The sequence below is a fragment of the Xenopus tropicalis genome, chromosome 3 (genome assembly GCF_000004195.4).
Source record: "Xenopus tropicalis strain Nigerian chromosome 3, UCB_Xtro_10.0, whole genome shotgun sequence".
Lineage (NCBI taxonomy): Eukaryota > Metazoa > Chordata > Amphibia > Anura > Pipidae > Xenopus > Xenopus tropicalis.
In genome coordinates, this window is record NC_030679.2 from 58997084 (window position 1) to 59011979 (window position 14896).

The 14896-nt window shown below is 39.5% G+C and overlaps 1 protein-coding gene across 2 annotated transcripts; it reads right to left on the reverse strand.

The window, feature by feature from the left end:
* Positions 1 to 2719: 2719 nt before the first annotated feature.
* On the reverse strand, positions 2720 to 14688 carry mdm2 (MDM2 proto-oncogene). 2 transcript variants are annotated; one of them, NM_001244760.1, is given in 11 exon segments: positions 2720 to 4607; positions 6145 to 6222; positions 8511 to 8675; positions 9446 to 9615; positions 9719 to 9812; positions 10880 to 10944; positions 12110 to 12159; positions 12353 to 12486; positions 12609 to 12683; positions 13472 to 13553; positions 14548 to 14688. In NM_001244760.1, coding segments are annotated over 11 exon segments (1494 nt in total). In that variant the 5' UTR covers positions 14580 to 14688; the 3' UTR covers positions 2720 to 4058.
* Positions 14689 to 14896: the final 208 nt, after the last annotated feature.

Consider the following 14896-nt stretch of genomic DNA (forward strand, 5'->3'; position numbering starts at 1 on the left):
ACCTATTCAACTGTTATTCAAATCTGTTTCTCTATGGTTTTAGAATTATTAGCCTTTTTATACTTCTTACTATCTAGTTGTCAGGGTCAACGACACCAACAACCAAAAAAAAACCCTGTACTGATAGTGAGGCTTCAATTTTAATCTAATTATTTTATTGTCAATTTTTTTTTTTTACTTATATCCTTATTTAGGCCTTTATGGCTTTAGCACATAAGTACAAGCAAGCAATACACTTTTGTGCCAAAGTCATGGATACAGCAGCTGTGTAAATTTGAACATACACTGACAGGTTTAAGCTGCCGATCTGGGTTCATCAGACCATTTAGGCAGCTTCTGCCCATGTATGGGGACCCCAGGTGAACCTCCCCAACAGACATCTGCCCTAAAATTGTCCAGGTGTCAATCAGGCAGGTTTGAGTATCCTATTGGATCAGAAACCACATCAGTAGTCCTAGCTCCAACAGCACCTATAGCCATTGTTGGCCCTAGGGCCAAATGATCAAATCAGGCTGATATCACCCACCTTAGGTGGGCATATCAGAACGAATCGTTCTCTTGGTCACCTCACCAAACGAGTGGATATTAACGTGTGTGGCCACCTTATGAGCAACAGAACCAAGACAAACAGAAATAACCAAAATTGAGGTTGCTAACAATCATATTATTTACCAATATGCAAAAAAAAATAAAATACACTCTATATGTATGAATAACTTAGAGACTAATTTATGATCTTATCATAAGGGCTTGTTATTAACATTCTATTCCTTCATATGTTAAGTGAACTATAACTCTCTTTGAAGAGAGAACTGCAGTGTTCTAATGTTAAAGCTGAAAGGGATCCTGGTGATGCAAGATCAAAAATGCCTGAAAAAAGGGTATGAATGTAAAATAATTTTGCCAGATGCAAAATTTGCTAGGAGTCCATTCAATTTGTTTAGTTGTGGTAGCAAAGTCATAACATGAAATCTAATAAAACTAAATAGGATTAAGGGATAATAGCATCTGTGGTGCTGTCATATATATCAAAATATATGCTACTTAATGAAATAACAAATATACATTAATTAAGTGCAGGGGGAAAAGCAAGGATTTTTTTTTTGCAAAAAATACTACTGTTTTCCTCATATGTAGTGAAGGCTTTGTTAGCCCACACCTGCAGTGTAGGAAACAATTTTTTAGGTTATATGTCTCTCTTAAAGGGATTGTAAAGGAAAAAAAAAAAATAACCCATTTTCTGCTTTACTACTTCAAGTTCAAAATCAGTAAATTAGGACTGATTTTGTAAATTAAGTATAATGCAAATAGGCTAATGGAGGCAGAGAAAATAGGCTACTATATTTTTGCCTTTACAACCCTTTTAATTCTTGGGTAGTGACAGTACTATGGAAGGAGAGCTGAATTAATCATGTTTTCTTGTACAAGCCTTGGGGTACTGGATCTGCTATTTGGAAAACAAGACCTGGGGTTTTCTGGATAATAGGCCTTTCTGCAATTTTGATCTGCATTCCTTACGTAATTCAGAACTTTCTGGATAGGGTATCATACACCAGTGCCCCATGTTCTGAGCCAAAGGAAGCATGAATGCCAAAGGAGGGCTTGGACACAAAGTCTAAATATTATGCAGGAAAATTTCTAAAAGAAAAAAAAAAATGTAGCACTAATACAACAATTCAACGGGATTGAATAATTGTGTTGAAGGTTACAAATTAATAAAACCCATATAGCTTTAGCAAACAATCTCTTGAACCTTTGCTGTAATTTGACAGACGGGCTGTGACAGACGGGGAGATTAGTCGCCGCACGACAAATCTCCCTGAAATGCCATCCCAACAGCTAGAATGTAAAGCGCCAGTGGGATGGCATACGCTGCGATTTGCATAAATCACCAAAATTGCCTTAAGAGGAAACTGCAGTGATTTTGGTGCCGAATATGCCATCCCACCGGCGATTTACATTCCAGGCAGTGGGATGGCATATTGGGGAGATTAGTCGCCTGCGACAAGGGAGATTTGTCACTTGGCGACTAATCTCCCCGTCTGTCACAGCCCTAAGGGATGGAATGAAAACCTTAACAGAAAAAGTAACACTAACATGCTTTAAGTAAAAAAAATCTATTCTACCCTGCTCCAATAATTGCCATATCCTTCCCAGCGTTTATTATTTTAAATGCTTTATTAGAAAATAAACTGTTGTATCCGGTCATTTCAAATACGGCGATCCAGAAGATGCAGAAACCACTATGCGACAATCAATCCTAGCCTTCCTTCTGTATAGGAAGGAGTCGGGCTAGGAGAAGATGTTGATCGTCGAATAGTGGATTCTGCATCTTCTGGATCGCCGTATTTTAATTGACCGGATGCAACGGTTTTACAAGGTATTTTCTAATAAAGCATTTAAAATAATAAATGCTGGGAAGGATAGGGCAATTATTGGAGCAGGGTAGAATACATTTTTTACTTAAAAAATTTTAGAGTTACTTTTTCTTTAAATACGCATGTATTCACTGTATCACTGCAGAAAAGCAGCAATTTTTTGCAGAATGTAATCAGCAGCACTATCCTGCCACCTAAGAATGCTACAAGATATTCTGCAACAACTCAACTGCAAGACATTTCATATCCCTATGTTACACAATATGGGCTTAAAAGCTACTAGTGGCCTGACTAACACAGTGTATTTAAACTTCATGTGAGGGAAGTGACAAAGACGCAACTAGATTTATACTATTATATCTAATATAAAAGGTTACTAATTTGTATATCTAGTACAGCAAAGCAAAGAGAAAGTACAGACATGTGGCTCTCAGACACAAGGCATTTGCTCTATATAAAACAATTACAGTACTTATTGTACAATGTGCTGATGACAATGGACAAATGATTGTATTATTCAGGTATCAATGGGAAACATGTGTCTCAAAAAAGAAATCAATGCAACTAAAGATGGCCATACAAAGAGCATTCCACAAAAGTGTTTACCAAAGATAGTGACTGCCCCATTTGCAAATGGCACTGGGAGATAGTAGATCTGTTCTACAATGCTCTGAATAAGGCTTTATTTAATTAAAAATACATTAAAAGGCTCAGCTAAATGAAAATTCACTGTTGCACCAAATGACACTGACAAAACTATTACAGGTTGGTTTTGACCTTAGAACACTCCAGTGTGTAATTTCAAGCAGAAAACCATCTGTACTAGTAGTGTCAGGATGTACCCACTTGGGAGTCAGTTGAAGCTCACCACAGAATAAATCACCCACTTTATTTATTCCTATGGGATTTTCATAAGTGTATTTATTAAATTGTAAATAAATATGTTTCTAAGTGACCCATAGGGAATGAATTGAAGTGGGTGAGGTTTTCTGTGGTAGGAATGCTACCAAATTTTCAGTGCAAATAAAAAATAATGGGATAGCTGAATCTTCAGAAAGTAAGAAATATATAGTATGTTTTTATACAGGAGTGAACACTGTAACTGAAAATCCTTAAAACATTTCCATTTCATGTTATGACGGAACACATATCTGTCCTTAAAATTCCTCAAAATTATTTTACCCCAAAACATAGCCTAGAATGCTGCAGCTCTGAGCTGATGTTAAGCACTCCTAATGTCTGTCTAGTCAGCTAATACATATGCCAAATAAGGTGTCTAAAGATCTGTAAATAATGAAAATCTGCATTTATAAATATATGGAGGAAAACAATTCTAAATAAAGCAAATTGCATTTCATTAGAACTCTGAATAGAATCTACTTGCACTACACAGCTCATACCCTCAGCTTCCATATTTAGATGGAAACTACAGTCTTTGTAAATGGGAAAATAGTGCACACTCCACTACATTAGGTCCTTGGTGACTAAGTTGATAGAGTATTTTTGGACTGATGGCACTTTCCTTCAATTCTTGATGCAGTTGGTACCATGTGAAAAATTATATAAATATGCATGTAGACATTTTTCTTAAATTATTAATAAGTCTTCATATAGTGCTTTAATTATTCTAAGTACAAGATTTTCAAAATTTCACAAGTTCTTTTAGGATGTTAGGATGTTTTAGCTAAAGTATGTTAGCACGATCATCTGGATTGGCTCTCTGCACACAGGGCAAGGTTTGTTCCTCTTCTTGAGCTTTTTTGCACAAGTATAGCATGCCATCAGATGACCTGTTCTCCCATGAACAATACAGCCATTCTTGGGGCGAGTCTGACATATGACACATGGCTCAACGCTGGTAAGTGGGAGACTAGGCTCCATGCTTTCATCCCTTGTATCTTCCTTGGTCGCCTCCTGACTGCAGGAAGCAATGCTGCCAGATGTAGAAGGCTGAGAGCAATCCTCAGTTTCCTGGGATTCAGAAATCTGTATGCTTTCAGCTTCTTTTTTATCAATATTCGTGTCTTGAGAGCTTGTTAGTTTACTTTTCTTACAATCGGGGACATCAAAGCCTTCATCTTCCTCTGTCTCCATTCTTTTTCTCTTTGATGGGTGAAGCTCTTTTTTGCTTTCTTCAGGAAGCCAGTCTTTACGGAGAGCCCAGCATCGATGACAATGACTTGGAAGAGGGGGATTTATCTCTTCACACTCTGAGCACTTCCAATAATCCTGAAAATCAGTTTATGAAAAACAGCAAAGTAAGATAAACAATAAAATGATAAGTAAAAAAGGGGAAGTATCATTACATTCATATTTAAATGCCAACTAACACCATAATGTAACTTTGCCTATGTAGCAATTACTTATGCTATATAGGTAAAGTTGCATTATGCTACAGAAGTCCTATGGTGCAAAGATACTGCCCTTCAAATATTTCTCTCTGCAACCTTGCCAATCCTTTGTTTCAGACAGCCCTCTGGTCTACGGACCAGCACATACATTGCCTCTACTGAACTGCTATAGGTTGTCAGTAGAACATGCATTTCTGGCACTCCTTGCATAAGTGGGAAATGGGAGCCACCTAGGACATATGGCATTAGCCAGGCACAGGGAGACAGGTTCAGGGGTCAGTAACCTTTATGCCAAAAGCTGTTGTCAGTGGTCTCAATGGTATAAAAACCTGAGCTACAGGAAAACCTAGCCTAGAGCTTTAGCTACTCTTAATAAAAAAAAAAACCTCAGTGTTGTCCATATACAATAAAAACTGATTATGGAGAAAAACATTACCTTTATTTTTATTCAGTTACAATGCAGCTGCAGAGATCTTTCTCTGGCGAAATCTTTTTCAAACTGACAGGGGGTGGGACGGTTATTGAGCTGTCAGGATCAGTCAGTCACTTTCTTTGATGGACAGCTCAGCCCCACCCACCACCCTGTCAGTCACCATGGACACAACTTGCACTACAAGCCCAGCACTGTGATAAAATGGGAACAGTGAGGGGGTTACAAACGCAATAGCATTAACATACGCTATTTAATGAACACATACATATCTATGTGTGTATGTATATATATATATTATATATATATATATATATATATATATATATATATATATATATATATACATAGATATACATACACATACACACACACATACATTATATATATATTATATGATACTTCCCCTTTAATTCAACAAACTAATTTAACAACAAATAATCTGAATCTACATGATTTAATGTGTTTTTTTTTTTTTTTTTTACAAAACACATTTTATATAATAATAATAATTTACCCAGTATATTAAATATAAGATCAATGGACAGCACCACGACGTATCGAATCCACTCCTGGGGTATGTGTGCTAAACGGCAATTCACAATCCCAATTAACAGTAGGGTCCTGGATTTGTTGCAAAATGCTTGTTATTAGCTATACTTGCCTTTGGAAAGAAAGCATTTCTCCACTAGTGAAGAAACTACATGTTTAATCTGTTGTCTAAACAAATCTATGATCTGCCCCTGAAAAGGCCCTAAATATACTATGCTTCCTAGAAATGAGCAAACTAAATGAACATTATATGTTAATCCATTTATGGCATTTTCTTCCATGTTCTTTAAGGGTCCAATAAGGCAAAAGGAATGGGCCATGCCTCAAAGTCAGAAAATGCACATTAGATAAATGAAGTTAAGAAAGAAATACATACATTTAATTGGCTTATGTTTTTTTCATGAGTAGTAGAAATAAATAAATATACACTTACAGCTTCTGAAATCTCAGTATCAACATCAAAAGCGTTAGTCTCGCTATCTTCAGCCTCGTATATAGTCACCTGATATACCTATGTGGTTAAAAGAAAAAAAATACGTAAGTCTTATTAAATCTAAGCAGGATTTCTTCAATAATGCCTTATTAATCCATATATCAATTTTACTGTGACCTAACAAAACATTCTTGTAGTGGGCTTCACAGACTCCTCTGGAATATCACTTTAATATTATCCATCCTGCAAATATACTGTAATTACACATAACACATAAACCCCAAAATATTTCCCCTCCAGTTGCACTGTGCAGAGTTAACAGACCTTCCCCTGGTAATAAAGCCTAAATAGGAACATAAGGGAAGAGCGTGTCAAGGCCTACCCCAGCATTGGGAGATATATCCAGAAGAAGCTCTAACTGGTAAACTTGTACTTTTAGGATTCTGAGGTTCTGTACAGAGTCCAAAGCCCTTGTAGAAAATGTACTGTCTAAATACATTTTTGCAATCACTACCAAGTAAAGGGAGTGTGGTGGATATCTGCTTCCTACATAATATGGAAGTCTGAAAAACTGCCTGTAGAATCAAATGAAAGCTATGCAAAACAGCAGAAATATTCAAAAATGAAATTATTAGTGCATCAAAGAGGACAAACAATACACAGATGTTTCTGGAACTGTGCTGTCATCTAGTGGCAAACCTTTGAATTAAATGTACAATAAAATAACAACATACGCAAAGATAAGTTCTCTGCATCATCTAGGACAGTGCTGTCTAACTGACAGCCCGTGGGCCGCATGCCCCCCACCTGACTGGCGGCTTTGATGGCTTACCTTTGTGTAAGCATTAAATGGTATCAGTACTGAGATTAACTGGCCCCCTGCACTGTTCACGCCTCAGATTTAGGCTGTAATTCCCCTGCATTGTTAAACATGTAATCCCCTGTACTGTTCACACCTTTTAATCTCTGCATTGTTCTACCACTGCATTGTTTACACCTCAGACAGACTGTAGGATCAGTGCCAGCATTGTGTCACTGTATGTACTGCGTATGTACTGCCTGGCCTGACCTATGATGCCTGTGTGTATGGCACACACAGGCAGCTAAGGGCAGACAGAGTATTGCACACACAGTTGGGGTAGGGCAGGCAGAGTATGGCACATACAGATAGGCAGGCCCGGATTTGTGGAAAGGCCACAAAGGCCCGGGCCTAGGGCGGCACAAGTTTAGGGGCGGCATGCTGCCCCGCCGCAACAGAATTTTTAAATTTGTCTCCCATACGGAGCAGACGGGACCTCTCCCCACTGCTCCGTATAGGAGTTTAAATGCGCGAATGCGCATTGATTGCGCATGCGCACTCAGGGGGAGAGGGCGCCGCGCGATTGCGCATGCGCACTCACGGGGGCGGACTCGGGGCGCCGCCAAGTGAAATCCGGCCCTGCAGATAGGGTAGGGCACATACAGACAGGGTAGGGCACACACAGGCAGCATAGGGCAGGCAGAGTACTGCCTGTGTGTGCCATACTCTGCCTGCCCCTTGCTGCCTGTGGTAGGTGAACCTGGCAGGGGTTTTGTTTGCAGTTGGAAATAGCCATTAAATGGTCCCTAAGGTGTGTAATTATGTGATGTTGTTGCTGTGCTATACATAGGGGAGGAAGAGGCATATGGATTTAAGGGTGTGTCTTAATATTACATAATATAATTCTTTAACATATGAATGATGGTTGATATCCCCGTAGTGAGCACCAAGCATTTGGGTTTCTGCTGCACTACTACCATTAATGTAGGCATGGTCTTAAAAGCTCTTGTGATAACATGGGTGTGGTTTGAAGTGGGTGCAGCTTAAAAAAGGGGAGAGGTCATTAATGGCTTCCATTAGCGGCCCTCCACTATGTATGCTATAGAAATTCCGTTCCTCTGCACCACAGAAGTAGGACAGCACTGATCTGGGAAGAAAGGCTAAAATGTTTGTAGTCTTTTGGTGTTAGTGCCAATACAGATTACAGCCCTTCCTCCGAAGTTTGCATATAGCAGTAGGTATGATTTTGGCCAGTCAACCCCTCATCCTAAAATATTGGACTTAAATGCCACATTGTAAAACACAGTTGGTTTGGGAAACATCTCCATGCAGTAGGTAAGGTGCAAGGATTGACATTCAGGGACACCATGAGCTACACCAGTTGTCAAGGAAAGAACAAAAAGTCATCACATAAAGGACACAAGAAATCTAGTACTTTTATGTATATATAAGTGTAGTAGATTTTACAGTCCCTGGCACTAAACAGCACTAAAGCAGTGTAAATATTGACTCGGCAGGGATAGTGCAGTGAAAAATGATTTTCTAACACAATGAAACATGTTCCTACCTCATCATTGATTTCATCCTCCTCCTCCTCCTCTGAAATACAATGTTCATCTCCACTAGGACTATAATCATCCGAATACACAGATTCTACTTCAAATTCAACGCTAAATTGATCTGAATCAGAATCTTGCTCAGAATTGTCATCGACAGTGTGTTTTTCTGGATCCTAGAATAAAAGAAAATATAAAATGTCACACACACAAAGATGCAAGCTATGGCACACCTAAGTTCTAAGAACTCGAGGGGCTAAAAGTGTTAAATCTCAACAAGTCAAGGTCAGGTTGTAGGCTATATTTCTTCAATACCAAGCAGGTATAATGCTTGTTACAGATCATAAATAGAAAGGACAAAATGTTACTCCTGCGATGTTACAGAGTTTCAAGCAGGCACACAGTGTAAACATGTCAGTAAATGTTAATAAGCAAAAGACATGCATAAGAAACCAATTTACACTTTCTAAAATAGTAAATTCATGCATTTTTCATTAGCTTAGTCCAAGACTACAGCACAGCGTGGCCCTATCTGATATATCTATTTTGGATGAGACACTAGTTCCAGTATTAATCTGCTGGGATATCCACTGTAGGTACACAAGTAGCAGACAACATACCTGATGTACCTTGGAGGCTCACAGCATTTGACTGAATTGCAAAGTATCATTTTCACAGCTCATCCAACAACTGGCCAGTACTACCCACTGTTGGCACTGTGCATAGAATACTCTGCACTTCCTCAGCAACTAGACAATATTTTTGAAGAGAAACTGCCTGCAACTTGAAACTTGCACTTCACTTGTAAGTGCAAATAGTTCTGCAGAGCACTGGATTTAAAGTTAACAGTCTTTTCTAAAGGGTTTCCTTCCCTGGCAAATGTATATCAGGGGAGATATTGCAAAGGCTTTATTCTTTTTGCTTTTGAACCAGCAGCCTTACTTACTGGGTTAGAGGAAGTGTCTGTCGATTCGCTGCTATTTCTATCACACCGTAAGCCACTTATCACCCACCACGAAAGGCTTTCATCAAAGGTTAAAGAAATACTGTCTGACTTATGTCGCTTTCTTTGTTGCTCTGCAGGATGATCAACTGAAGATATTTCTTCTACACAAACTGAAAACAATACAGAATTATCTATGTATGTTAAGGGGAATTTTTCTTTGATACAGGAAACACATGCAAGAGAAGGAAACAGGACCTGACCCCATGGATCTACCTGTTTCATTGTTGCTTTTCCTCTGGGATGAGTTGCATGGTTTTGAGTCATAAGCTGGTGCTATTACTTTCTCAGGTAGCTCCTGAAGTAATTCCTAAATTAAAATAAAGAAACAACAGCATCTAAGTATTTTGCTAGAAACATTCACGCACATGAAGAAGTGATAACCTTTATTACAAAATTAAAAATGACTGAGAAAATCTGCAATCCTAGAATCAAACTGTTCAAGCCATTACTAAAATGTAACTTTTTAAAATGGGTATAAAAGAGCAGTTTCCATCTAGACATACTGCGGTACAGAGGGGTTAGCAGATGCCATCTCTTATTCTTCCACTCCAAATAATTGCAGAAACACCTCAAGTATGGTTGTAGCCAATATGAAACTACACTTGCGCCGTGTCTAGAATCACTTTGCAGGAGAAGATTAACATCACAAAATGGTACCTACAAACACTGCTTTTCTTAATAGGTAATTATAAAGGGACAGCACTGGGGGAAGTAAGCTGGACTCCTGAGCCATATGGTAGTTTGTGATCACTAATTGCTGGTGCAAATCAAAAGGAATGAAAAGCAATCCAGGGCAGGTGGGTAGCATTTTAATTAGTAGCAATCAAAATGCTGTTTGTTTCCCAGTACTTAAGGTATGTGGTGTATTATCTCAGAGCTGGGCCATTTCGACTGGGTGCCCTAGGCGAGCACGGTGCGCAGATGCCGTGCAGGGAGGGAGCGCTGGGAAATCAAATGTGGGGTAAGAGATCCCGGAATAGAGGTGGCAATAGAGGTACCTACCTAGCTCCCCCTCACAGCTACGCCCTAGGCAGGTGTCTCTTCTGCCTACCCCTAGTTCCGGCCCTATATTAGCTTATGGAAAGGTGTTAAGGTCCAGTGCCATAGCAAATTAAAGTAGTGTTATCATATTTTGGCTACAAGATACCAGGGAAAGATATTTTCCCTTTAAGGGAAACATAATTGTAAAGTAGAACACAAATTCAGTTTAAGAACACTAACTAAGATTCAGTTTACACCTTAATAACAACTTCTCACTATCAAAACAAGCTGTTCAAACAAAAATAAGTTGAAATTAATTTAAAAATGCTATTCCAAAGTCTTTCAGAGAATGGTTAGCTTTGAGTTTTGAATTATTTAGAAAGAATTTCATACCTTCTGACTTTTCTGCTTGTCTGGAAAACTGCACACATGATTTCCATAAACATCTTCAGATGACTCTAGATTACAAAATTTTAAGACGTTACTGCTGTAGTAACTTGTAGTTGAGTCATTAAAGAGAATATATTTTGTTTATATTACACATTGGGCCTTTACATTGGCTGTAGGTTGGCAGTCAAGCACATATTTTGTGCCTGCTGGGTTAATGTCCAGGTGTATGGCATAACAAAGAAGGAGCAGAAAAGTTACAAGGGAGTAGTTCTAATGGCTAACTTGACTGTCACGGTTGCTGTAATGGAAGGCTTAGAAAGCAGGCATAAAACAAAGGTAAGCCTAACACTGTTAATTTCCTAATGTTCCTTAAATTTTTTAATAAGGGCATTACTTTTATCTTTATTCATTTATTTTTATGTACTTAAATATCTTGTTTTGTATGTTCAGTAAATCCTTGCAACAAGGTGAACCCAGGCAACACTAATGACCTTCCAGGAACTCACCCATTATCTAGACCTCCAATCAAACCAGAACCTGAGTAAAACCCAATGGCTTATAGTGTCTACAAGCATCTAATATTACACCAGGAGAAAGAAAATCAGGTAAAGATGCCATCCCACCAGCGATTTACAATCTAGCCAGTGGGGTGGCATTTTGGGGAGATTAGTCGCCAGTGACAAGAGAGATTAGTCACGCAGCAACTAATCTCCCTGTCTATCACAGCCCTTAAGGTAAACAATGATCATAAATAATCCTCATAATTACAGTTAGGTGTATGGAGAACACCCAAGTGTTTAAATGCAAAAAATATTTTGCGCACAACATAAGAAATGCCTTCTACATTTACTAACTATTAAGGCAGAAAATAAACCCTGCTTATAGGAACAGTAACACCAAAAAAATGAGTGTTTTAAAGCAATTAAATTATAATGTACTCTTGCCCTGCACTGGTAAAAGTTGTGTGTTTGCTACAAAAAGACTGATATTTTTATAAAAATAAGCTAAATAACTAAAATAGCAGTTGCCTTACTGAGTTCCCCTTTTCATGTTTGTTTCAGTAGTAAAGCTGCTATAATCATAGAAGTCACACGTCTGCTATACTAAGGATACATGAGGTATCCTAACCTGAGGCATTAATGTTTACTTTAGTGTGTTGAGCTAAAGGCAAGTCAAGAATCTGGGAAAATTATCTACCAGTATAACAACTCAAAACACATTTCAATAACTTACCTTTTACAGCTGCTGAAACCAGATTCCTAGATATCATTGCATATAGTCTCCTGAAATAAATAAAAAAAAACAAGCATTACAAAAATCAAGCATTTTACAATTACATGTATGGATTGAGGATAAAAAACAAAACAAAAACAACTTACCAATGGAAACTGCCCTAACAGCTAATATAAACATTTCCTTTTCATACTACTAGAAATTAACATTAAACTGTACAGTTGTCAAAATGCTTTATATTACCTTGGCTCTTTTACAGAAAATTCCTGTACACCAAATAGTTCTCCAAGAGGATCATTGGAACAGTGGACAATATGCTGCTGCTTCTCGTCATACAACTGCTTGGCCATTATGTACTGACCAAGATGGTATATAACCTATAGCGTAAGTATGAAGACAATGCAATGAACTATAAAATTTAACAGTAACATCATGTAAACCTTTTATCACATCTTTATAATGATGTAATGTATGTGAAAGGTATTTATTAAGTCCTCACCTCTTTCATTGTAAAGGTTTCTTTTTGGGCACCTGCAGATTTTAACAAAGATAACAACAGTGGTGTGGGCTTAACCTAAAAGAATAAAAAAAAAAAGATATGTTACACATTGTGCCACCTTGAGCAAATAAGCTCTTCTTAATGAAAAACAGCTGCAATAAGGGTGTTTCAATGGTTAATAAAGGCCACCCCAATCAGATTTTTTTTTGCATAGTCTGCCCTCTGTATCTCTAATATAATGCAACTGTGCTGGATGGTGCAGGGAGATGCTAAGACAGTCTCTGCATTCACTGTGCGGGTACTATGTCCGTTTACAGGTACATGTTCTGCATAATTGCTTTAAAATTCTCTGAGCCACTTGCAAGCGTTCATATATAATTTCACAAGTTACCTTCATTCCCTGGATAGTTGTTTTACAGCAAGGGTGAAAAAAATGGGCAAAAATATATTTATACATATCTATGCATATTTTCATTCATCCGGGTCATGATATGCAGTATCTAGTAGGAATCAATCAAAATAAGATGGATTTTCTAAGTTTTCTTGAAAATGTTTCATCATTCATTCATGAGAAGCCATTAGAGTGCTGAAACATCTTCACGAAAAAATAGCCCAGTTGCTTTGGACTTATTTCTACTAGATACTGTATATATTTATACAATACAAATTGGTTATCAGTGTCAGGCTTTAAAGGGTGCATGGATGGCATAGTTGCATTTCTAATCAGCAACCAAAGGGTTAACGGAATACAGGAAATGTATAGGGAGTAAATAGGCAGATAGGGGGCTCTGACACACAGGGTCTGCAAAGAGAGCAGATCAGAAAGCATTTGGTGTTCTTTCTATAAAATGCTTCCAACTCACCAGTTTTTCTTGATCTGAAGCCATGATGTGGGAATTTTCTAAGCAATTTGTAGTGGATGTGAGATTCATATTGCACGGCTGCCTGGAAACACAAATAAATATTCTTTAGACAGAGTTCCTTAGTCTTCCTGAAAAAGCATATGCATAAATCTGTCACAAATAGCATCTACCTATTTGGTTTTACTGAAAAGCTGCATTACTACGGTCTATTAAACCTTCCTGTCTGTGACAGGCAGGGAGTCATGCAAAAAGCCAATAGCAACTGATCACGTCAAGAAACGCAGCGGGGAAAGCCCCAGTTACCTGTAGCAGGAAAGGCTAAAGTGCTGGTGCAGGGGGAGAGCGATTCTCCCCACCTCAAGTGCTGCGCCGCTCGGCAGCCAGTGCCTATAAATACGAGCGAGCAGACAAGTCAGGGCTAGACCCGCCGCGCAGTCAGTGCATGTCTGAGCATGACCAGCAGCACCAAGCGCTGACTCACCAGCTGCCCTTACTCATCAGCACACCGGCTCAACCAGCTGGCCCGAAACCGACCTTGCACTGACCGCATGGCGGCTCCCTACCGCCTCCAGCACCCCCGCAGGTACATGGTAGGACCCCACAAGTCCTACCATGTGCACCCCCGCTGCTACAACGACACGCCCCGAAACCAAGTGTAGGCTTTGGCTGGAGATGGATATGCCAGCAGTTACAGGAGGGAGGCGGACAGGCTACAATTCTTCCATAGGAAAAGCAAATAGCCCGAGTACTGTACGTCGGCAGACCACGCCGAGCTCTTTCCCAATAGGGTGCCCAACTACCGCTTCCTTTTCCCTGGACAGCTTAATCTGCACTAGGCCGGAGTAAGTAACTACTTCCGCCTGCTGTGCCCGTATATTCAGCGTGCGCTCTAGTCCCACTATAGCCGAGGGTGAGAGCTGCACTTTTCCTTTCTCTTCGCCAGGCCTCGGAGCCCACCAGTACACCGCGTTTGTTTGTGGCCTGGCTGTTGGTCGGGCCCCCAGGCCTCTGTCCCCCCGCAGTGTTCAGTAGTCGCTTCTTCCTCCCTCCGTATTGTAGCCCCCAGTAACACTGACCTCCACTGCGAGCAGCCCTCTCCCTCCGCCATCTCTTCCAGCCGTTTTATCTTACTTCATCGAATTTAAGGTTAACTACGGGATATATCACAATAGCGGCAGCGCAGCGCCATTTCGCATGCCTGCGTGTTTGGCCTGTCGTATAACAGAGAATTGCTCCCCCTGCTGGCGCTGTAAGGTACTAAACACACTATCCTGCAATTCCGACATTCGGGGAATCGAACTAGGCTCCCCCTAGCGGGAAATATAGGTAACGGGCGATACAAAATACTGAACACAGGGGAGAGCCAGGGAGTGAGGGGAATGTGGCGCAAAGGCCAAATGTAACTTAACCAACAGCTGGGCTTGT